This window comes from Pogona vitticeps, chromosome 1, assembly GCF_051106095.1.
Source record: "Pogona vitticeps strain Pit_001003342236 chromosome 1, PviZW2.1, whole genome shotgun sequence".
Classification (NCBI taxonomy): Eukaryota; Metazoa; Chordata; class Lepidosauria; order Squamata; family Agamidae; genus Pogona; species Pogona vitticeps.
The window spans coordinates 333,559,963-333,585,549 of record NC_135783.1 but is presented as its reverse complement, the minus strand read 5'-3'; the positions used below and the strand labels follow the sequence as shown (position 1 = coordinate 333,585,549).

At 41.8% G+C, this 25,587-nt stretch overlaps 1 protein-coding gene across 7 annotated transcripts in view; it reads left to right on the top strand.

The window, feature by feature from the left end:
* The window catches only part of DICER1 (dicer 1, ribonuclease III), an 82,871-nt gene that overhangs the window by 30,821 nt on the left and 26,463 nt on the right, over positions 1-25,587 (top strand). For 5 of the 7 annotated variants that reach the window (XM_072986618.2, XM_020811031.3, XM_020811033.3 and 2 more), the window contains 8 exons: positions 466-598; positions 3,222-3,464; positions 5,614-5,768; positions 7,102-7,234; positions 8,239-8,314; positions 10,275-10,414; positions 12,338-12,517; positions 21,470-21,683. In XM_072986618.2, coding sequence (XP_072842719.2) covers positions 466-598; positions 3,222-3,464; positions 5,614-5,768; positions 7,102-7,234; positions 8,239-8,314; positions 10,275-10,414; positions 12,338-12,517; positions 21,470-21,683 — 1,274 coding nt within the window. The remainder of the gene's footprint in view (positions 1-465; positions 599-3,221; positions 3,465-5,613; positions 5,769-7,101; positions 7,235-8,238; positions 8,315-10,274; positions 10,415-12,337; positions 12,518-21,469; positions 21,684-25,587) is intronic. The other 2 variants (XR_013540809.1, XM_072986620.2) reach the window with 2 other exon arrangements.

Here is a 25,587-nt window from a genome sequence, read left to right as displayed (position 1 = left end):
AAAATATGGTGGTAGTTCAGATTACTAAAATAGGGATCAGGGTACAAAGAATGGGTTTCCTGTCACAGGAAAATTTCGAAAGGTAAGAGGATTGTACTTTTCAGGAGTAAGAATCTTTTCTCAGTGTATGATAAGATTACATGGTTTCTTGAGGTCTGTTCAATGCCTGAGTTTCTGCTTGCCTAAAATTCATGACGGTCTCTGCTTATTTTCTGCACCAGACTTCATGAAGAACAAGAATATACACAAGCTAGGCTGTTTTTATTTTACATTTTCTGTCTGCATGTAAATCTTTCTTTGATAGTTTCAGTTATGGATAGATAGATGGGATTTAAGTAACCTTTAACAAACAAGTACAAGATAATCAGTTATTGTAGCTGTGCTGTCAATATTATTGGATACTCCAAATAATAGTTTACATTTTCTCAAATATATGTGACTTCCAAATGTGTGTAATATATTAAGGTTGATAAAAGAAGCTGGCAAACAAGACCCAGAACTGACTTATATCAGCAGCAATTTTATAACTGGACATGGCATTGGAAAGAATCAACCCCGTAGCAAACAGATGGAAGTAGAATTTCGAAAGCAGGAAGAGGTAAATTTAATAAAATAATTGCCCAGAAATGCTGTTTATAGTCTTGAATTTGAAACCTTTATAAAGTCTAGGAAATTTCCATTCCAAAATGCTGCATTGTTTAAAGTTATTATTTCTTGTGGTTGCGGGTTTTTCAGACTCTTTGGCCATGTTCTGAACGTTGTTCTTCCTAACGTTTCATCAGTCTCTGTGGCCGGCATCTTCAGAAGACAGGAGTCAGAATTCTGTCTGTGCTCTGGTGCTCTTATTATTTCTTCCTCATTATATAGAAGTTTTTTTTTAAAGAGCTCAGACAAATTGTACATGAGTTAAAAGATAAGTAACAAAGCTGCTGTTGGGTACAGAAATCTTTAATTTGATTTAATTTAATTTAAAATGTCCTATCCCCACATTCAGATTCCAAGACTCAATAGGGATCCCATTTGCCCTGGGAAAGACTTTGGGAGCTTCAGGAATTGGAGAATCACTGACAGTAGTCCTGCCTCTGGATCTGGCAGAAATTCAGCTGCCGTTTTTTAGTATGAAAGACTCCTCCCCACTGTACCAAAGCTCCCAAAGGTTTCCCCAGAGCAAATGGGATCCCTAGAATGTCTGGGAACCTGAAGGAAGGGGATAGGAAGAATTAAAGATTTCCATCACTAGCTAATAATGTCGTCCTTGTGCAAGATAAAGTTGTACAACAGGATTTCCATCAGTAATGTATGAATCCTGAAGATACTGAATAAGGTCTGTGTTCTTAGCACTCAACTTCAGCAGTTTTTCAAAAATGTTATTTTGATAACAGATTTGCAGTCTGTGGGGGCACAGATTATAATATTAATACAATTTTAACTCAACTTGTAGACACATGATAAAATCTCAAGAAAATTGTGTTTTATAACAAATATTGACTTTATTACTGCCCACTCACCCAGGTGGGACATTTTGATATCCCCAGGTCACATTTTCTTATAGAATTAGACCTATAAGGTACACATTTTACAACATTGGCATTTGAACAATTAGAAGTAATGACCTAAAGTTTAATCCACTTGCCATGTATAGGTTTCCCCGCCCCCCCAGGCAAAGCTCCCCAAACATACGAGGTAAACATTGCCCTAACAATGTTGCTGTTGGGAGTACTTTTTTAAAAAAATCCCAGCCAATATAGTATATTACGACAGAAAAAGTCCCATGCTTGTTTTTGGTGAATCATAGTGTTGAGAAGCAGAAGTGGCATATTCTGATTGCAAGTATATTGCCTCAGTTTTATGGGTCCACTGGAATTCTGAAAGACTTCGGGAAATATAAGACGTACTAACACTGACCCCATCCCTGATCCTCACCCTTCTATAAACCCTTTGTACATTGGAATTTATCCGAGGTCAAAAAATATCTTAGTACTATGTTTCCCAAAAATAAGACAGGATCTTATATTAATTTTTGCTCCAAAACACACTAGGGCTTATTTTTAGGGGATTTTTTAATGTAAAACTATCTCCATTGATTCAAATACAGACGTGTTATCTTCTGGTTGCTGCACAATGTTGGAGGGTGGGGTTTTACAGTGGTACCTTGATTTAAAAACGTAATCCATATTGAGACTGCATTCTTAAGTCGAAACGTTCTTCAGTCAAAGCACCATTTCCCATAGGAATGCATTGAAAACCGATCAGTGCGTTCTAAGGGAAGAAAAAAAGGCAAAAAGCCAGAGGAAAAGGGCTGGAAATTCAAATTTCCCGTCATTTCCCCCTGCCTTTTTGCCTTCAGAGGTCTCAAAGGGCTTCCTCTGATGTTGGGGGAGAAAGCCCTTGGAGACCTCCGAAGGCGCCGATCGCTCTGTTCACAAAAATTGGCATTGACTTGTGAACAGAATGCCTAGAGTGGTCATTTGACCAGATAGGCGGGGTATAAATACAATAAATAAATAAATAAACAAAGCCTTGACCTCCGAAAGCAAAAAGGCAGAGAAAAAGGGCGGGAAATTTGAATTGCGAGGCTCCGTTCACAAGTCAATGCCAATTTTTGCGAACAGAGCCATTCATAAGTCTAAATGTTCATAGGTAGGGACGTTTATAAGTCAAGGTCCCACTGTACTTCACTGGGACTTAGTTTGCTTATATTACAAGCATCCTGAAAAATCATACTAGGGCTTATTTTCAGGTTAGGACTTATTTTTGGGGAAACAGGGTAGCAACGCAGTGCAATGTTTTTCTTTTGCGTTGATCAGGATTCACTGTAAACATGGGCAAAAGTGTCAGTGTTCTTTCATAGCTGGGTTATGTTTACTTTTAAAAAGAATGGAATAGTAATATTGCCTAGACAATTTATTTAGTGCATGTGTACTTTGGAATTGTATCAAAACAGATGTTGATGCTGTGTTTACACACCGTGACTTTAAAAAAATGTGAAAGAGTGGATGATAGCAAAACAGATGCAGACTAATAGGATGCTTTTCTACTAGTCTCGCTCTCAAGAATCCTCCAGAATTATTTTATTAAAACCAGTTTTTACCAACCTGTATGAGCAAATTAGTAGAGTTGATTCATTCCTTACATTCTGAAATAATTTATTCAACTTTTGTCAGTCTCATAATTTTATAACTGCTTGGTCTTAGAAATGTGTCCTTTTATTTACTTTTTAGGTACTTAGAAAATTTCGAGCACATGAGACCAACTTGCTAATTGCAACTAGTATTGTAGAAGAGGGTGTTGACATACCAAAATGCAATTTGGTGGTTCGTTTTGATTTGCCCACAGAATACCGTTCCTATGTGCAGTCCAAAGGAAGAGCAAGGGCACCTATCTCAAATTACATCATGTTAGCAGATTCAGACAAAATTAAACATTTTGAAGAAGATCTTAAAACCTACAAAGCAATTGAAAAGGTATGTGGCACATGTTTATGATCACATCCAGATACTCTTAAATAAGATAAGTTCGGCATTCTTTTGTACAATCTCTCATAGGGAGTTTTTGAATTGCTTCCGTATAAATACAGTTTAGCAAATAGTTATCAACCTTTATGGCTTCTGCCCAAAAAAAATGGAAGACCTGCATCTTTTAATAGTTTCCGTGACTGACTGAAGTCTATGCTTTTGTCTTTCAATTAGACCATTTTCAGCAGGTGTAACCACATTAATCAAACACTGTCTAATGCCCTTGGCCCTCAGCCAATTTGTCAGTGCATTATTTGTAAACTCTCTACCTTGGTCCATTTGAATTTCAGCAGTTCTGTGTGGTTGGTATTTTCTTTCTATAAATTTCACCCATTGTTTCAAAACTTTGTTGTTTCATCCTTTGAACGCAATGGATAAACAAATGAATATCTTGCATAGTTAACTATAATTGTTAATGCAAATCTGGCTCCTCCCAGAGACTTTGGCAAAGGACCAATTAGATCACATGCCACTAACTGAAAAGGGTGACTTGTTTGACTGTCACTGTGCTTTGCAACTAGCGCTGGCTGGCTCTGCTTGTGCATATACTTCACAATGCAAATAATGTGTACATTCTTTTGCTTTTAGCCCTATAGAATGCTCAGTTGTTTTTTTAAATTAAGCCACATGTAAGCATTCATCATGTACAGGTTTATTCAAGCTTACACATATTTCAGCTTTTTCATTTTCTGTGAATATTAATTTATACAAGCCATCTCTCAGCTTAGGTTGCCCACAGATATTTCCATTTTTCTTTATGACACATCCTGAATTCTTGAATACAATTTCAATTAAATTCTTGAATACAATTGTTAAATTAAACACGCAACACTTAGCAAATTATGTTTTAATTGAACTAACAGAATTTGTTTTAATTCCCCGATACCTGCTATTATGACTGCTCCTTCTCCTTCTACTGGAGAGCACAACCCATTTGCCAAACTTACAAACTGCAGGGTAGATTTGTCCTTGGAGATAAGGAGCTGAGGATTTCTCATCACATGGTGACTGGCTCCACTATCCAGAATCCAGTCCTGATTTTGAAACTCATCTGCCTGGCAAACTACAGAAGCTTGTGGGATTCAAATATTCCTCCTTCTCAGCTGCTGTATTCCTTTCTGGAGATGAATGCAAATAATTCTTCTCCTTTCTCTCTGGACAAGCCCTTTGAAGATTAGTAGAGCTCCCACAGAAAAAACATCATTGAACCATCAAAATTCCAGGAACGCTTTGCTGCCTCGGTGCAGTTTCCTTCTCAGCTGGAAAATGCTGACTCCTGGCCACCAGATTATTAGCTCTCTTTGACTCCTCTTCTTTCAACCATCCAGATAAATATGCCATCGTTAGCTGGTCTCGTGGAATTGATTCCAGCGTCACTGCTAACACATCACACAAGGCATCCAGATCAGACAATAAACACTTTAAAAAGCTCCGTGTATTTGAAACCCATTCCATGTTGCTGAGTAAACACCAATGTCATTTTCTCAAGGTGTTTGGTTACATTTCCTGGAAATGTATTGCTCCAGCTGCATACGTTAAAGCTGCCTGGTCCAGGGTAACTTGAGAAGCAACAGTGTCTTCGACATGCGCTGTTCGCAAAGCCTGCCAACATAGTTGTGCAGAATTAATCCCTCACACCAGAGACAATTGGCTGTCTTCAAGGCACAAAATAATCACAGCTAGAGCATGTTGATTTTTTGTACCTTTTCCATTTGTACAGCTTCCTCATCCTCCTCAACTTCTATGGGGTTTCGTGGGTTATTAATAATGTCCCAAAAACCTTCCCTGAGAAGGAACATGTACATTTTCAGTTCCCATGCCAAATAGTTCGTCTCATTCAGTTGGGGAAGTTGAAAATTAGAAGCAGTTGCTGCCTTTCTGTTCAAAAAATGAGGTGCTATCTTTCACACTCACACTTATATAACAGCAAAAAAGCCTGTACCCATAACCTTTCGAAGTGTGCAATGCTATTGATAAGTGTTGTTGAATTTCAGAAATCCAAACGTAGAGCAGTGCAGAGACAAAAATGAAAACACAAGGTTCAGATGTGGAGATGTGCTTAGAATTAACCTTTCATTTTGTCTGCATTTTTTTAAAGATCCTGAGGAATAAGTGTTCGAAGTCTGTAGATGCTAGTGAAACAGAAAATGAACCCATTATAGATGATGATGATATTTTCCCACCATATGTTTTAAGACCAGAAGAGAGTGGTCCACGGGTCACAATAAATACTGCTATTGGACACATTAATAGGTACAATTATTGCTGTTTGGTTGTAGGCCAACTTTGCTGAATTCCTTATATAATGATGGTTGTTAGTGTTCTTTCACTAGGGTGTTGCATGGGAAGAATTTTTTTATGTCTTCTGATAATTTAACTACCATACTATTTCATAGCATAGGGGTGTACGATATTAATGGAATGGATTTGTAAGAATCCAATTTCGTGTTTTCTTAAAATGTTTTAAAATAGAAGTGTTTTTGTGTCTTAGCACAGTTAAAGTTGATACACCAGCATCAGCTGCTCTTGAAGTGTCTGATCTAACAGTAGTAATATGTGCCTTACCTATAGCTCCTTGGGTCACTGTAACAAAACTTTTTAAACACACCTTTAAAAATTTGTTTAGAAATGTCAGCGAGTTCAAGTTGTTGTAGCCACAATATTGACCAAGACATATTACAGGGAGCATGTGACTTATTGTTATGCAGTTTGTTTCTTGGTACAATTCAGAGTGCTATCTAACATCTATAAAGTGTGCTGCTTCTTATATATTGGCCAATAGTTCTTAAAGCACTTTCTGGGTAGTTTACAATTTAATTATGCAGGCTGTGTATTGCTCTCCCCCCCCCCCCCCCGGTTGCAAGCTGGGTACTCAATTTACCAACCTTGGAAGGATGGAATTCAGATCTAACCTTGAGCCAGCTACCTGGGATTGAACCAGCTGTGAACAAAGTTTTGGCTGCAGTACAACAGTTTAACCACTGCGCCACAAGGCTACATACACATTGAATGTTCATACACATTGAATGTTCCTAGGCTTTAAATCTTCAGAAGAAGCCCTTTTCTTGCTACTCTCATTAGCTTGGGAAACTTGAGGGACACATTTCATGGTGTCTGCTCTTGGTTGTAGAGCTCTGCACATATGGGCAAGATTCTTGAAGGGCTGAGAGTGACCACTTGTGAGTTGGACTCTTTCCTTGCCTGGTTTATAAAAGCAGCTAAGAGGGGGATTGACTGAGTGTAAGGAGAGTGATAAATTCCTAATTGCAACATGCCTAAAGGAGGCAATAGTAAGACCATTGTTTTTTTAAAAAAAATCCTTTGTTGAGACCCACTGTATTGTATAGTTATTAGCCAGTCTCCCAACATCCCTTTCCTGGGCAGTGTAACATTGAGTTTAACATTTTGAATGGTTATGAGCTAAAGTAAATGAAAGATTATGAAAAAAATATGTAAAGTGTTGCAGGATTCTTTGTTCCTTTTGTGAGCGTTACATTCCTTGAATATCCCTGCAGTGGAAGGCATCATAAGGTTTTAGTTCCATCTTAGAAGAACATATTCATTTTTAACATCTTGTATTATACAGGTATTGTGCTAGATTGCCTAGTGATCCATTTACTCATCTGGCTCCTAAGTGTAAAACTAGAGAACTCCCTGATAATACATTTTATTCAACTCTTTACCTACCTATCAATTCTCCTCTTCGATCATCAATAGTTGTAAGTATTTCAGTTTCTTTTGGTGACTTTTAAGTTTTGAACATCTTCAAGTTCTACATTTTCTGTTCACATTGGCCAAAATCAAGTAGTGTAACTTATACCGGGTAAGGCTAGTAATGTCATCAGCTGTGGCAGTTTCTTTGAAACTAAAAATTTCTGATCCTGTACCCTGAAATTTCTGAGGCTCCATTGGGATATCTTCCATTGTTGGGAAGTGTTAGGGGGAAGTGGGATGAAGGGAGTCTTTAATTTCTAAATGTAAGAGCGGGTGGTACCTTTTACTGGACTATTTTAAAAATCAGACAAATTGCAGGGAAAAATCAGAAATTTCCAATTTCCAAAAAACAGCTGTAGCTGATGATGTAATCAGCCTTACCCAGTGTAGCGAGAAGATTTCAGTAATTGATTAATAATGATGCCAGTCTTTTCTGTAGTGCATATTTTGCTACTAGGCCTACTCTGTGTTTTGCTAGATTGTGTACTGTCTTGCTGAAATTTGATCTGTCCAATAGCACACAATTGAAACTACTTGAAAAACACTGGGTAATACTGAATAGGAGGAAGAGAGGAGAAAGTCTATATATTCCTCTTCTCCATCCCTATTGGACGGACATATTAATGTTTAAATGGCAGAGCCATGCTATGCAGGAGACTTGAGAAATGACAGAACTAATTTATAAAGGGTAAAACTTTGTTTTACTTTTATTTTCAGTTCCGGCTTGACATATATGTATGCTCTGACATCATTTGTATATTAACATGCCAGATATTTTTCACAAGCTTGAATAGGCAACTGCAAACAATTTGTTATGATTATGTAGATTAATAGATCACATTTTTCTATTTTGTATATTTTTAAAGTGTTTTAGTTACTGCTAAATCTGTCTGCATTAAAAATTAGGATCTTTCATTATTGAAGACTGAGTCAAAAATGATTTAAAATATGATTCCTATGTTAAATACTGTGTAAGAAAACTATAATGTGATTCTGACTTTGTTGCTAGGGTCCACCAATGAGTTGTGCAAGACTGGCAGAGAGAGTTGTTGCTCTTATTTGCTGTGAAAAACTGCATAAAATAGGTAAGTATCTTAGGGGAAAACATTTATTTAGAATTGAAAATCTCAAAACATTCTACAGTTGGGCCTCTATATCTGCAGAATCGATATCTGTGGTTTCACTTACCTTTGCTTTGCCGCAACCCTATATACGACATACAAGGGCACCCCTTGTAGTCTTTGTCCCACCCCGTTGTATATATGGTTCCTTCAGATTCATTTTCAGACATCTGTAGTAGATCATGGAACCGACCCTCTGCTGATACAGGCATATTATAGCTCAAATTTTTGTCCAATTGTATTGATAAGCGTACCACAACCCGCATATTTCATCAGAATACATACTAGGGACAGCAAATAATTTTGTTGAAACTGAGATGCTTGGGGGAAAAAGTATCAGTTCTGATGTGAGGCTTCTTGCAAGACAAAGCATACTGTGCCTCAGAAATTGACACAGTTGCAAGATGTACAGTATATTTCCAGGAAAAAGTATGCACAAAACCACGTGTACATTTGAAAACTAAGCAATTTAAATTGCATAGAGATGAAGAGTATGCACAAAAGAATCAGTTTCAATAATACATTTTTTTCATTGTGCAAAAATTATGTACAAATAAACAACCTGATTCAAGTGGAAAATGGGATGAGAATGCAAATGGTTTGAAGAAACACTGATACTGAAGTTGAGTGATTATAATATTCTTAATCCTGATTTCCCCTCTACAAATGGAAGGACTCATTTGATGGAGGGAGCCAGCAGAGAATTTACGTTGGGCAAAGAGGATGGGAACACTGTTTTCTCTGATTTGGCCTACTTTTCCTCCAGTCTTTGTCACCACCTTTCACACTACAGTACTCTGGGTGGTCCCTCAACCCTTTTCAATGGTATGGGAAGCAATGCTGGGGTTGGAGGCAGAATTTAGAATTGGAGAAAATTGCTGTTCTGTCTCTCTGTTCTAATACCATTATCGGTTCCCTGCTGTAAGTCCCATTCTGCCTCCAAATAAGACTGTTCCCGAAAGTCGCATGCAAGGTATCTTAATTTTTTCTTCTTCTTCATTCTTACCCTCATGTAGAGGAGTCTTTGTGTGGCCTGTGCTCTTCCAGAAGGCCTATGACTCTCTTTAGCCAAAATATATTATAGGGTTATAGTCAACAGGAGTGGCTGAGAAAGCCCTGTTGGTGGGTGGAACTCCTAGGCAGTATGTTTAGAAATGATGCATTCCTATGTACATTTATTTTGGATAAGTCCTGTTGAATCCATTGGCACTTGTTACAGGGCTAATATGAGTTAGATCAATCTCAATTATTACTCTCAGAGGCTTGTCGATATAAATTGGTCTCTAAACAAAATCTAAACAAAATCATTTGACAAAATTAATGTAATATGTGAGACTCTTGAAAAGATGACATAGGTAGTTTTCCCTAAGACATTTATGCAGGAAATTAAATTCTCTGTCAGTTTCTGGAAAAAGAGAATTATGCTTAATTCATTTGTATGGGTAATTCAGAAGTGTTACTTTCATTGCCTCGAAACAGATTAGAAATTTTAGACTGTCAAATGGCCAAGAATGTAAGATACAAATATACATTTGGTATCATTGTTTTGGCCTGGAGAACCCACAACAACCATTGGATCCTGGCCATGAAAGCCTTCGAGAATATATCAGTGTTTTGTTGCTGAAATTCCCCAAATGTCACAGTTCCTCACCATTTTAATAATAATCATGTGCTATCAAGTGAATTCTGACTTATGGCTGAGAAGTGGTTTACCATTCCCTTCTTGTAGGCGCACCCTGGGACTGTGCAGCTTGCCTGCTGGCTGTACTTGCAGGAGGCACAGTGGGAATCAAATTCCTAACCTCTGGCTCCACAGCTAGATACCTAAACCATTGAGCTATCCAGCCTGTATACCACATAACGTGTTCTGCTGGATGAGCAAAGATTGTTATTGGATTTAGCATTTATTCTTACTACATTTTAGGTGAACTAGATGATCATTTGATGCCTGTTGGAAAAGAAACAGTGAAATACGAAGAGGAACTTGATTTGCATGATGAAGAAGAGACCAGTGTTCCAGGAAGGCCAGGCTCTACAAAACGAAGGCAATGCTACCCTAAAGCTGTTAGTATAGTTCTGTGCCCTCAGTGTGTGGTGGCCTGTGATATTTAACCATATTTCTCTTTCCTTTGTCTTCTCTGTCAAAGGAAAGCATTACATAAACCATAGCTGTGCAAATATGGGATCCTATAGATAGGTTATTTAAACAAAAGTAATTATTAAGGGGAGTAAGTGTTCCGAACGTGATTGCATAGGCTGATAGATCAGTTTTTTTCCCAATGAAATTTGTGGGATGTGTTTAGGGAGATTTAGGATAACAAATATGCATTTCAAATAAGGTTACTTTGATCATGTGGGTGTCAGTATGGCATGGGATAAAACTAAAGGTTTTCATTTCTCTATCGAAGGTTAGGTGTGAGGTGCCTTTGACTGGTTCCTGTGTTTGTACAAGAGCACATAAAAACAGGAGTGGAGGAAGCTTCAAGTTCTTGTTGGTATAAGGCAAAGCATGATGAAGATAGGGATGAAGATGAGCCATTCCAAGACCTAGGCACTGCCTGGGTGAAATACTATGCAGAAACCCCATTTGCACCATCAAAAAAATCTCTTGTCATCTAGTTTGTAAGGTTTCAAAAGTCTCTGTTCTTTCTGCAGCAATAGTAATTGTTTGGGTAACCTTGTAGCAAAAATGATGAGTCTTTTAACACCTTAAACATGATGGTGCCACAAGACTCTCTGCATGAAGGAAAGGCAGAAAATCAGGATTTTAAAATCAGTGTTATTTAATCATCTTTGTTACTATATTGAAACCTAGTATTGTCAACATACACTTGCAAATAAATGCACATATTTGGATGGGGGGGGGTTAGAAGTAAGTGGAGATTCTATAAAGAGCCTTGTGATATAGTAGTTGAATTGCAGTACTGCAGTCAAGACTGCTCATGACCCGAGTTCAGTCCTGACAAGTGTAGGTAGTCAACTCAAGATTGACTCAGCCTTCTATACTTTCAAGGTTGGCAAATGGAGTACCCAGTTTACTGGTGTGGGAGTGCGTACCCTGTATAATTAAATTGTAAACTACCTGAAGAATGTTTTAAGCACTATGGGGCAGTATATAAGCAGCACACTTTGATTTTGCTTTGCTTTTACATTGTATAACTTTCCCGTCTTCTTTGAGAGGTGGAGGCACATCTTGAAACCTATCCCAAGAAATGAGAAGTATAAGCCACTAGTACTTCTTGTTTACAACACCATGCTTCCACATCTGAAACTATTCAGTCAATACAAGCTAGGAAGCTACTTACACCGAGTCATATCATTGATCTGTCAAATTCTGCATTGTCTACATTGCCATGGCTCTTGAGAGGTTTCAGACTGGACTCCACCAGCCCAGCCTGGACGTGCTGGGGACTGAACCTGTAGATTTTTTGCAGGAAAGAAAATAACGTTCTACCACTGAGCTATAGTCCTTCTCTTAAGATGTTTATGATGCCGGAAAGTTACTTTAGTAGATGTCTGTTAACCCTGTCCACTCTGAAATGATTGCTAATGAGCAACTTTATTACTACAGCCTTGCTTTTATGTTTACGAGCATATAAATAGTCCTTACAAAGACTCATGAACTTACTGAGGCATAAATATTTTATAGGTTAGAACCTGCTTCACGAGTTATTTGTTCCACTCTGTTGTTGTTTATTTGCTTTTATATTGTGGCAGAATTGTTTTCAGTGCTTTGTTACTGAGGCTATCAAAGCAGAGGGATTATATCACAGACATTTTCTTCAAAGAGGAACAGTGACTGAAGTTCTGTTTTTATTTATGCTTCATAAATAGATGAAATTCTGTTATTTTCCACATCAGAATGTCTTTGTCATTCTTAAGTACTCATAAAGAAAGATAAATTTATGCTATTTTAAAAAGTATTCATTATATGTGTTTCAAAAGCAAATGTCAATTTAAAAATATTTATGTCTGTTGTGTCCATAGATTCCAGAATGTTTAAGGGATAGTTATCCCAAACCTGACCAACCCTGTTATCTTTATGTGATTGGAATGGTATTAACTACGCCTCTACCTGATGAGCTCAACTTCAGGCGACGAAAACTGTATCCTCCTGAAGATACTACACGATGTTTTGGAATACTGACAGCTAAACCTATACCTCAGGTAGCTGTGTGTATGTTCATTTTATCTCTCACTTATGTGGTGTTCAAAGTATTGGAAGCAATCCAGTATTTTTCATCACAGGTTCATGTTCAGCTTTGATTATCATTTCTTTCTGAAAGTCACATTCATACTTGTATCAAAAAGTTATAGACTCTGTTTAAGTGGCTGTATTTTTTAAAGGTGTTACTCCAAAGTAATATGTCACAGTGCACAGTAATAGCTTAACTTGGTTTTTCTCCATTTTATAGTGGACTGATTTTTCATTTGTAAAAGAAGCTTGCAGAACAGAGGTATTAAAAATTTAGAACTAAAAGCATTCAAGAACAGATTTAAACGTTTAACAAAAAGACAGCATTAAAAAAAGTCATAAAGACCAAAGGTGTGAAACAATATAGTTTTAACGGCCTCTTAGAAGCTAAACAGAAATTGAGTCCTTTTTCAGAGCCCTTTCATGTTTGGCAAATTGTGAGTGACTGGTCAGTTACGAGTTTTACAGTTCCAGGAATTCTGTGAGGAGCCTGAGGACACTCCTGTGTCATTATGGCCATCAGATCTCCACTGTGTGTTTCCTTCTTCAGCTTTGATAGCAGACTTCTCTTACAAGGTCATGTGGAAAGGGGACTCAATAACACTAATTTCTCTGTGGCCACACTGACACTGATTTACAGAAATGTTTTATCTGACAGTCAAAAGGCCATGGTGTTTCTCTCTCCTGCATCATCTCACATAGTGATCAGTTCTCTTTTGAGACTCAGGATTAGCATCTGAAAAGGACTCTTACATATATTTGGACAGTTTGGAAAACCTTGTTTCCATTCTCGAATCTTGAAGACTGTCCACAGAATGCCTGGGACTACACAGAAGACATTTGTTCAGTATTGTATGCCAAATCTACATCACACACTGCAGCTGAGTGAGTGGTAAAGAGATACGACAGTTCCTCCATGCACCTAGACCTGAAACCCAATACCTGAAAACATCTCATTGTCGTTTAGTCATGTCCGACTCTTCGTGACCCCCATGGACCAGAGCACGCCAGGCCCTCCTATCTTCCACTGTCTTCCGGAGTTGTGTCAAATTCACATTGGTTGCTTCGATGACACTGTCCAACCATCTCATCCTCTGTCATCCCCTTCTCCTCTTGCCTTCACACTTTCCCAACATCAGGGTCTTTTCCAAGGAGTCTTCTCTTCTCATGAGATGGCCAGAGTACTGGAGCCTCAGCTTCAGGATCTGTCCTTCCAGTGAGCTCTCAGGTTTGATTTCCTTTAGAATTGATAGGTTTTTTTCTCGCAGTCCAGGGGACTCTCAAGAGCCTCCTCCAGCACCACAATTCAAAGGCATCAATTTTTCGGCAGTCAGCTTTCTTTATGGTCCACATTCATAGTTGTATCAAGTATGAAAACATCTACCAACAGCATTCTCCTTTGTCCATTTTAGAGAAAGTCGCACATGCACATAAAACATTTTCTTAGTGGGGTGTCCTTTATTGGTCCTCTGGTGCAATGGTTCTCAAACTGTGGTCCCCAGATGTTCTTGGACTGCAACTCCCTGAAATCCTGGCCAGCACAGCAAGTGGTGAAGGCTTTTGGGAATTGCAGTTCAAGAACATCCGGGGACCTCAGTTTGAGAACTGCTGCTCTGGTGGTACTATTTCCTGTCCTGCTTTCCATTCTCAGAGCCCTTGCAAACATAGCCTTAAAATCTTTGCATACTATTTTCCTAAGACTCCTGTCTTTTAAAGTGGTTATTTAATTTATTTATTCAAATTATATGCCATCACATCAGCCAAGTATGTTTTCGAATTGATAGGTCTCCCAGTTAAATCTCTGTGCTTTAAAACACAGTTACATACTGATCATTTACTCTTAAAAGAAAACATTCTGTTTCACAGAACCCAATATTGTATTGGGAGAATAGATTGTCTCGTCTTTCTTTTTCGTGGCCTCTGTGAATGCACACATATGGGTATTGTCTGCACCTGCGCTGACTCTCTCAGAAGATTCTAGAGCTAAAAGTAACAATTTTATGGTGTGATCCTCCACGAGGTATATGCTTCTCCCACCCACCATCTTCCCCAGTTCCTTTTTTCTGCCGAGCTGAACGGTTCTCAGGAAAGATTGAGTGCTTCGCTATTTGCCTTTTGGCTATTTTACTCTAAATTACCTATTTCGTGATCCTCCGCTTCTTTTGTTTGCCTAATCGGCTTCCCGCGGTCTTTTTATTGCCTTTCCTTTCCCCTCCCCCCCAGTCCTTTGCTTATGGCCTCACCGTCTCCTTTTAAACATTGTACGACCTGTGCGAATAAAATAGCACTTTCGGATGGTCATAGCCAGTGCCTTTTTTGTTTGCATGAGGAACATCCGACCCATTCATGCCCTGCTTGTAAAAACTTAACCAAACCGGCACTTAAACAGAGGCTCCAAAGACTTCGGTCTTACCTTTGGCAAACAGCCATGAATCCTACGTCTTCAGAAACGGCTAGATCTCCTGCCCTTTCAGCCGATAGACTTCCAGCGAGACAGTCTACTTATGACTCTACCTCTGTGCTACCAGGTAAGGCACTGCTGAGAAAGCAAAATTGTCTGGTAAGCACAAGTTGCCCTCTTCTCAGAAGTCTTGAGTGCACGATCCAAGCTCGAAGAAGAAACCTAAACCTGCCCCTAAGAGGCCTAGAAAGGACAGGCTTCCCCGAGTGGAGCCCCCTCAGCCTTCTCTGCCTTCCCATCCTCGAGGAATCATCCAGAGAAGCCCCTGACTTGCCCTCGGATGGAGATGAAGCCCATGATGTCATGCCCCCCCACAATGCCGCTCCAAACCCCGAGCATTGGCCTCATTGCGGCTGCGCCACAGTCCAGCCTGACCTCGGCCCACTTCAACCCTGACTCAGGGCGGGCAGCTGAAAGCTCGGCATCCGATCTGGAGGTTCCCCCTTCACCTCCACGGAAAAGAAAGGAGAAACAAAAGCACCTCTCCCCACCGAGGGCTGTGCCATCGCAAGGCGATTTATGCCCCTTTCCAATGGTACCATACCATTTTGACCCCTTCATCTGGGAAACCCTGTATGAAAGGTACCAGCCTGAACAGGCTAAACGGCCCCGAATGACACCAGAACTTTCCCATGCCGTCCCTTCCGCGCGACCACTTTGGCCGTGACAGTTTTGGCTCCGTCGGTACGCCCTCCTGCCCCATCTAAGCTAATTCCACTAACTCGAATGCGAGACAGAGTTCATGAGGCCTTACCCTTACGTCCCACATCCTCGATGCCGGACCCGATAACATCTCAAGGCCCCTTTGAAGACCTGCTGACCCAACGGCACCAAGCTCCCCTAACAGAGGGCCTCGGTCCATCAGACTACCCTTCATCTCCAGGCTCCCCTGCATCTTCGGAGGCACAACGCTCTGAGTCCTCCCATGAGCCCGAGCTTCTGCCCCCAATCCCAGATACGAGGGGCAGCCATGCTTTGTCCTCCTCAGATGACTTCTCCTCATATTCTACTCTTATTTTCCAAATGGCAGAAGCCCTGAATCTCGACACCGAACAGCCCTCATCCACGGATGCCAGCCCGGTGTTCGATGACAACCAGGAGCGTCCCGTTCCATTGAGTCTCCCCTTTAACACTCTGCAAGCCTTTTTGCTCAGGAGTATCAGTTACCAGGCAACTATGGGCGCCTTTCAGCGTCATCTTTGGAATCAAGTCCTTCCTCTCATTGACTCATCTCCTGAACCCATGAGATCTGATCTCATCAACATCCATTCGCAAGCCATTTCTCTCCCAAGTATCAGAGGATCGCGGCGCGACACTCCGCTGAGGCCACTTCTAAAACTTTGGTTACCTCTATTTCTATTCAACGCCATGCCTGGCTCAAGTCCTCCACGATCTCTGAAGACACCAAGACAAGAATCGAGGACTTGCCCTTTGATGGTGCTGGGCCTGTTCAATTCCACAACCGATGATACCATGGAGGACTTCCATAAGAAGTGCAAAACTGCGCGCTCTTATTCTGCTCAGCCACCTACCTCCTATCAACGGCCCTTCTACCGTTCAGGCCAGTTTCATCCCAAGCAATACCAGAATCAAAGGTTCCAACTTTATAGACAGTATCGTTCCCATCAAACTGACAGGTCCTTACCTGCCCCTCAACCTCTGATGGCATCATACCGGCCTCAAAGCTTTCCTCGTCAACAGCAATCCTTTCGTAAAGGACAACGAAAGGGTCAGCAATATTGACAACTACCTATGCCTCCCTTTTCTGACATTCCTCTTTACCCACTGAACTGTACCAAACTGGCCCCATTTCTCCATCTTTGGCAATCCATTACCTCAGACAAATGGGTTCTATCCATCATAGCATCTGGCTACCTCATAGAATTCTACAAATTACCTCCATTGGGGTTCATTCGATACACCCCCTACTCTTCTGCTCTGCAGGACGAGGTTACCAAACTTCTCCAGAAACACGCCATTTTTCCAGTCCCTACTTCGGACTCTCTCAACGGTTTCTACTCAGAATACTTTACTGTTCCTAAAAAAGATGGAGGCCTCCGCCCCATCCTTGATCTCTCTCACCTCAACTGTTTCATATCTCCCCGCAAATTCTGCATGCTTACACTGGGCTATATTATCCCTTTGCTTTCACAGGGAGATTGGTTCATAATTATCGAACTGCAGGACACATGTTTCCACATCTCCATTCATCCAGACCATCAAAAATTCCTCAGATTCCATTTCAACGGCACTGCCTTCCAATTCTGTGCCCTCCCATTCGGGCTCTCCACTGCCCCCCCCGGACTTTCACCAAGTGCATGGCGCCGGTAGCTGCCTTCCTCTGGCTGCAGGGAGTAAACATTTATCCCTACATCAATGACTGGTTGATAGTGGCGACATCGTACCTCGACGCCATAAAAGCATGAGACACAATGCTCCATACGCTTCACAGTCTCAGTCTCAAGATCAACCTCGAAAAGTCACACTTGATCCCAAAACAGACGGCCAAGTTTGTAGGCATGGAAGTAGACTCCCTCCGTGCAAGAGCTTTCCTGCCTCCAGACAGGATCAGGAAAATCCAAAAGGCTGTCCGCCTTTTCCAAACACATCACTCCGTTTCGGCGCATCACACCCAACAACTCCTGGGACTCATGGCATCGACGACGACCGTCGTCCAACACGCCAGGTTCAAAATGAGATCCCTGCAGGCATGGTTCCTTTTCCTGTTCAATCCAGTCACAGATCTTCCATCTGCCCTACTGCCGGTGACACCAGAACTAGCCTCCCAGCTTGACTGGTGGACTCGCCCAGACAACCTTCTCATCGGCTGGCCTTTCTCACCTCTCAGACCTTCCATACAGGTCACAACTGACGCCAGCCCCACGGGATGGGGAGCTCACTGCCTTCAGCACACAGTCCACGGACTCTGTTCAAAACAAGAACTGCCACTTGACATGAACCATCTAGAACTGTTGGCAATCATCAAAGCGTTCCACGCCTTTCCCCCCCTCATCCAAGGACAGGTAGTGCAGTTGGCAACAGACAACACCACTGCACTCTTTTATGTCAACAAGCAAGGAGGCACCCACTCACCTTCTCTGCTCTACCCACTGCCCTTCTCTGCTCTGCTGTCAACCTCTGGGAGTGGTGCTATTCCCACCATGTTTTCCCTATTGCCATCCACATTTCCACCGACGACAACACCTTAGCAGACCGGCTCAGTTGGCTACCAACGAGGACACACAAATGGACTCTGAACGATGTCATATTTCAGCGGCTGTGCCGACAATGGGGGACGGCCTCAATAGACCTCTTTGCAGCCAATGCCAACAAGAAATGTCCCTGCTTCTGCTCCAGAGCGGGACGGGACATCAACTCTCTGAGAGACGCATTCCTCATGGACTGGTCCCAAGATCTCCTTTACGTATTTCCCCCTCTGCCTGTAATCCAGAGGGTAATCGTCCGTCTCCGACAGGACAGAGCCAACGTGATCCTGATAGCCCCGTACTGGGCCCGACAGCCATGGTTCACTCACCTGGTCTCGATGTCGTCGGACATGCTCCGCCTTCCTCTCCGCCCAGATCTCCTCTTGCTCAACCACGGCCTCGTTCTTCACCCAGACGTCACCTCTCTCAGTCTTGCGGCATGGAGGATACTCCTGACGTGATGCAGGTTCTTCTTCGAGCCCGAAAACATTCCACTACCCTCCTATACAAAAATAAATGGAAGTCTTTTCTAAAATATACTCATGACAATAACTTACCTGCTATACCTGTCTCTTTGAAGACTCTGCTCACTTATCTCCTGCATCTCTTCAGTTTCGGCCTTTCCCAGTCCACATTAAAGGTATATCTTTCAGCCATTATGTTTTCTCACCCAACTGTCAAGAAGTTCCTCAAAGGGCTCAACAACATTCGCCCTCCTCAACAACGTACAGTATCATCCCCCCGTGGTCACTGCAGCTGGTTCTTAATGCCTTGATGCGGCCTCCATTTGAGCCCATGGCGTCCATCGACCTCAAATTCCTGACCCTTAAATCGGCCTTCCTTGTCGCAATCACATCAGCCAAACGGGCTAGTGAGCTCGCCGTTCCTTGAGCCGGTCCTCCTTTTATCCAGTTTCACCCCGATAAAGTGACTATTTTGATGTTTCCTTTCTCCCGAAGGTGGTCTCCGACTTCCACCTCAAACAACCCATCATACTACCCTGCTTCTTCAAGTCTTCTTCATCGCTCCTAGAACATATGCTCCATAATCTCAATGTCAGATGTGCCCTGGCTTTCTACATCGAAAGGACAAAAACTTTTAGAAAGTCCAATAAACTTTTTCTTTGCTTTCACGGCCCAAACAAGGGGGCCCCAGCCTCCTCTCAATCCATAGCACGTTGGATTGTACAGACTATCTCCCTTGCTTACACCTTGTTGGGGAAATCCCTTCCAGAACATTTGACAGCTCATTACACCAAGGCGCTGTCCACCTCTACTGCCTTTCAACGTGGCACCGAGGTTCCTGACATCTGTCGTGCCGCTACGTGGTCCACACCATCCACATTTGTCAAGCACTACTGCCTGGACGTCAGAGCACGCCAAGATGCTGCATTTGGCAGAGCTGTCCTGTCATCCTTCTTACCGTGACGACCCACCAACCGGTAAGTGCAGCTTGCTAGTCACCCATATGTGTGCATTCACAGAGGCCACGAAAAAGAAAAAGAGGTTACTTACCTGTAACCATAGTTCTTTGAGTGGTCCTCTGTGAATTCACACAACCCGCCCATCCTTCCCCTCTATCCGTCACAGGTTGATTATGTAATTAATTAATTCTTTCCCTCATACCCAGCAGATAAAATTCAGGAACTGGGGAAGATGGTGGATGGGAGGAGCATATACCTCGTGGAGGATCACACCATAAAATTGTTACTTTTAGCTCTAGAATCTTTTGAGAGAGTCAGCGCAGGTGCAGACAATACCCATATGTGTGAATTCACAGAGGACCACTCAAAGAACTATGGTTACAGGTACGTAACCTTTTTTTTTTGCCTTAGTCTTCTGATCCTATAGAAGGGACATTGCATCAGTTGTATTATAGAGGGTAATAAAAATGAACAGTAAAAATTTATCCTTTTGTTTTTCTGAGTATTTGCTTCCTTCTTACCAACTTCCCTAGCAAAGAAAGTCATGACTTCCACCTTGATCAGATGGATCAAAGTGTATGTTTTTTTCTCCTGCCATGGTACTCCATTTGTAGATAACAGCATTATCTACAAATGCGCTATTTGCAGAGTTTGCAAAAGAAATTTAATGGTCTTGTCACTTTTCATTCACATGCCACTATAATTTATATGCCTAAGCAAAAGCAGGTTTTGGCATAAGAGTCCTGCAGCAGGTCTCTTAAATAACTGAAAACCACCTTCGCATCTGTGCTACGTGATAACACTTGGGTAAATCCCATTCTTCTGGATGGTTCTTTTCTGCCGATTGAGAATGTGTTGAATGCTTACCATGGAGATCCAGTCTGGTCTGTGACAAGTCATTCAGACCCATTAACATGGTGGCTTATATTTTCCCTGGCTACACGACATTATTGATCCTTTGGGTCAGTGGTCCCCAACCTTGGGCCTCCAGATGTTCTTGGACTACAACTCCCAGAAGCCTTCACCACCACCTCTGCTAGTTAGGATTTCTGGGAGCTGAAGTCCAACAACATCTGGAGGCCCAAGGTTGGGGACCACTGCTTTGGGTAACCTATGCCATGTCTTACACTGAGTTTTTAATTTTTTTTTTCCCTTTGAAGTTCTGTTCTTTCTTCATTTTCCTATGTTTGCTATATAAAGAACTTGGACAGGGACCAAGTGTGTGCTCTGGAAATGAAAAGCTTTATTTTGTAATTAACCTGTGTCTCACCTGAGCAATAAAAGTGAATAGCCCGTTCTTCCTGGATGTCTTCTACCTCACAGATCAGAATGGGTCTTCACAGTAAATATCCAAGTCTTTTGAGTTGGATAGATATAAGAGTGCTCTTCTAAATGAAGATGTCTGTAATGCTTCATGTTACAGCACTTCATTGGAAAAGAAAAAAATTCAAATGTGATACGATGGTTGATCATATGAAAGAAATTTACATATATGAGAACTACAAACTCATGTTTATATGGCTGTGGTATGTTGCTAGCTGCCTCATGCTTTCTGTTCACATATTTTAATCAAATAAATGTTACACTTTCCTGCTACTTTTCATCTTCAACTGAATGTTTAGCAACAGTTCCTTGTGTTTCTGGTAACAGATATTTTAAAAGAAATTGAATGACTCAAAATTGGATTTCTTTATGAAAATATTAATATTTGGGTTCTGTACATGCTTAGTTATAGATGAGCATTAATGGCTGAATAAAAACTTTATCTAGTGCTTTTCTGAAATGATTTCATATTGACTTTTTGTTGTGTGCTTGTTTTTGTTTCTGTACTTAGATCCCTCACTTTCCAGTATATACACGCTCAGGAGAGGTGACTATATCTATTGAGCTAAAGAAATCAGGTTTCACTTTGTCTTTACAAATGCTTGAGTTGATCACAAGACTTCACCAGTACATATTTTCTCACATTCTTCGACTTGAGAAACCTGCACTAGAATTCAGACCTACCGATGCTGATTCAGCCTATTGCGTTCTACCTCTTAATGTTGGTGAGAAGAGTGCTGTTGTAAATATTAATTCATTTCATGTACAGTGGGTTGGATCCAGAGGTGCTCAGCTGCATGTAGAAGGTGTCATCCACTCAACAGAAGGGCTGTTCTGTATGTTTAGTTGGAGCTTTATGCAGGAAAATTTTAAAATTAAATTCAGCTGTGTTCTTCCATTTGTATAAGAGCTAGCACATTCTCTTAGTATAAGCAGAAGCTTGAGAACTCATGCAGAAATTACCTATAGCGTGTTAAGCTATGCGTGAACTCTGTAAAATCATGTTCATGTGCTTATGGAGCAATGCTAATACAGTGGTGTCCAGCATGACGACGACCCTGCAGAATGACAAAATTGCATGACAATGACTTTTTTGCGATCGCTATAACGATTGCAAAACAATGTTTCCTATGGGGGATTTTTGTTTGATAACAATTAGGTCCTTGCTTCGCAAACCATTTGTTTGCAAAACAACGATTTTTCCAGCTCCGCAAAATGGCTGCCCTGTGTTTTCTGGACCCATGCTTTGCAGGGCAGCCATTTTAACAGCTGATTGGCACTCAGAAAATGGCTTCCCCTATGGGCGATCTTTGCTGGATGATGAGGTAATTTCCCCATTGGAACTCATTAAATGGGTTTCAATGCATTCCAATGGGGAATTGTTTTTCGCATGACGACAATTTCGCTTAACAGCGATTTTCCTGGAACGGATTATCGTCATGCGGGGTCACCACTAGCTAACATCTTTTCTCTCATGGGCCTTTGGATTCAATTACAGTAGTGCCTGGACTTATGAATGTTCTGACTTACAACCAATTTGAGTTACGACCAGCTCCGGCCACAAAATTTTGCTTCGACTTGTGACCGGAGCTTTGAATTACAGTCAGAAAAAAGGTGGGGGGGAAAGCGGGGAATTCAAATTGCTAACCGTTGGTCAGAGAAGAGGCTGCTTCTTTGTAGTTCTTTCGCCCCAACGGTTATAGTGTGTGTGTTTGCAGATAGGCTTTGGACTGCCTGGTACTGCTTTCTGCTTCTGAATGAGTACATACAGGGTTTTGCAGCATGGGTTTGGGCTGGGGGGTTATGTTTCTGTGCTGTGATTTTTGTATGTGGGGGGGTTGCCCCAGCGTGTTTCAATGGGGCTTGCTGTGTTGTTTGTTTGTTTGTTGTTGTTTGGCAATATTTTTTCAGCCCCAGCGCATTCCGATGGGGCTTGCTGTGTTTTGTTTTTTGGTGATTTTTTTCCAACCCCAGCCCATTCTGATGGGGCTTACTCTGCTTTTTTATTTATTTTACAACCTTTTTTATTCCGGCCCCAGCGTGTTCTGATAGGTTTGCTGTGGTGTTGCTGGGTTTTTCTGTGATCCCCCGCCCCGGGCCCTGTGCATTCCGATGGGGCTTGCTGTGGTGTTGTGGGTTTTTAGTGATTTTTTTTCTCGGCCCCAGTGTGTTCCAATGGGGCTTGCAGTTTTTTGTTTTGTTTTGGGGTTCTTCGTGGCCTCTGTGAATCACACCCTGGGTGATTTGCACCTGGGCGGAGCCTCATTGGAAGATTCTAGAGCTTCTTCTGTAGCAATGAACACATTAGAATATGCCCCTCCCCACCTGTATAAGTACCCCAGCGTCAAGCGTTCCCTTTAGTTTCTTTCAACCGCCGCATTGGGAGCGTCATAATTCTGCTTCTGTGAGTAAAAGAGAAAGAGCGCTTATTCTTGATTCCTTCCTGTTATCAATCTTTTTCTTTTAAACTCATTATCATCAGATTTTTTTTCCCTTTCTTCTTGCTCGGCCTCCAGCTGCAGCACCCGCCTCTTCAATCATCTTTTTTCTCCTCAATGATTTCTCCTATTCATGGCCCCTTTGGGCCCGTTTAAGCACTGCATTGTCTGTGATAAGATCCCACTTTCCTATGGACACGCTAAGTGCCTTTTCTCTTTGGGAGAACAACATCAAACTTCCTCCTGTACCCATTGCAAAAATTTTGATCTTCTATCTCGGCTCTCGAGGCTAAAACTCTGACTTTGGGAACAGTCATTACAACAGTTCAAATGGCCCAACCTCCCTGTAGGGCCACTTCCCAAACCAAAGTAATGGAAAAAGCCATTACTGAATCATCAAAATAACGTTTATCGACTACAACAGCTCATTCCGATTCTCCATCTGCGTCATCTAAGACCTCAAAGACACGCAAATCAAAACCCTTGATACCGAAGTCATCGACTTCATAAACTACTTCTAAACATCAGAGACCTACTGAAACTGCTCCAGCTCCGGAGCCTGTTCCTCCTAAACAAGCTAAACAGTCTAAGCCTACAGACATCCCGCCACAACCACAACAACTCTGAATCGATTTCGGTCAGATCTCCCTCATATGATGACAGACTTCTGTCCCATCAATCATGTTCTCAGTCTCCAGAATGGGATGATAGAGTCAACAGACTAATGTCCTCTCCTTCCAGTCCACAACCTTCCATTTCTTCCAGCAATCCTTCGGTTATTCCATCGCCCAAGGATTCCCATCCTGAATGGCTCAACACCATTCCATATTCGATGCCCTCGGATCACCCACAGATTCCTAACCAGAACCGTCAGCATCAACAAACTTGACAGTTCGCTTCATCGTGTGTGGTTCAAAGCCACGCTCAGCATGTGCATCAGCTTGTCATTTGCCCCAACCAGTGCTGTGCTCAACAAACTGCATTGACTAGTCAACCAGGTGTTTTACCCAGTTCGATAATACCATCTAGTAGTCGGCTTACCTCTCGACAACCATTGGTGTCAGAGCAGCCATATCACTGAGAGGTACCTATTCCTCAACCTGCTCCCCACTTGGTATTGAAAAAACCTCGAACCGTCAAGCAGATTTCATCCACACGTGAGGCTTTTGCAGCCCCAGCCTCCTGATACTTTCCTACTACAATAGATGACGGAAATCACTCCTAATGCCCGGCGTTGCCATCGTTCGTTTATTCTACTGCTATGCCATCATCTCCGTTTTGACATCAGAGATACACAGGCTCTGATATCAATGATCCTCAATATCCATCCTGGTCCATGGACACATGCTCCATTCTGTTACATCAATACAGTTCCCACCCTTGGGTAAATCCAAGTCATTGACCCCAGCACCATTACAACACCGAGCTTGACACCAAGGTCCATCCCTACCAATCGAGGTCTGTCGAAGCTCAACCAACATCTTTCGATGTTGATGATCCTCGACATTGAAGGATGTCCATGGACATGCCACCTCCATCTTTTCCGACTCTTAACCGGCAATACTACGAAACTCAGCCTCTCGACACAGAGGTTGATCGACAGTCCGTCGACTCCAGATGCAACCTCAATGGCTCTGGCCATGGATCTCGGCTGCAGACTCCATCAGTATTACTTACCTCTCCAGAGTTGGACATTGTCGTTTCCATCCCATCGTCACCAGCAGAGGCTTTCCAGACCTATGCTCAACTTATGATTCACATGGCTAAAGCAAATCCACCAACCATCAACAGAACCAGCTGATCATCTGCATGATCCGATCTCTAAAAATACAACCACTCTGGTACACATATTTATGTTGCCGTCTCTCCTTAGTGCTGCGCAGAGATCCTGGACAAAACCAGCTTCCTCCCGTACCATGTCTAAGTGGATTGATAACCTATATAGAATCCATGACCCAGGAGCCATTTTCCTCCAAAAACAACCAGCTCCAAATTCTATATTTGTCAAAGCCTCTCAATCAAGGTCTCGACACTGACAGTCTCTCATACCACCAAATAAAGACAGCCGACGAATAGACTCCATGGGTAAATGGCTTTACTCTTCCGCAGCCTTCACCATGTGAGTCACTAATTATCAAGGAACCATGAGAACTTACCAACACTTCCTCAGGGACATGTCCACCTTTATTGA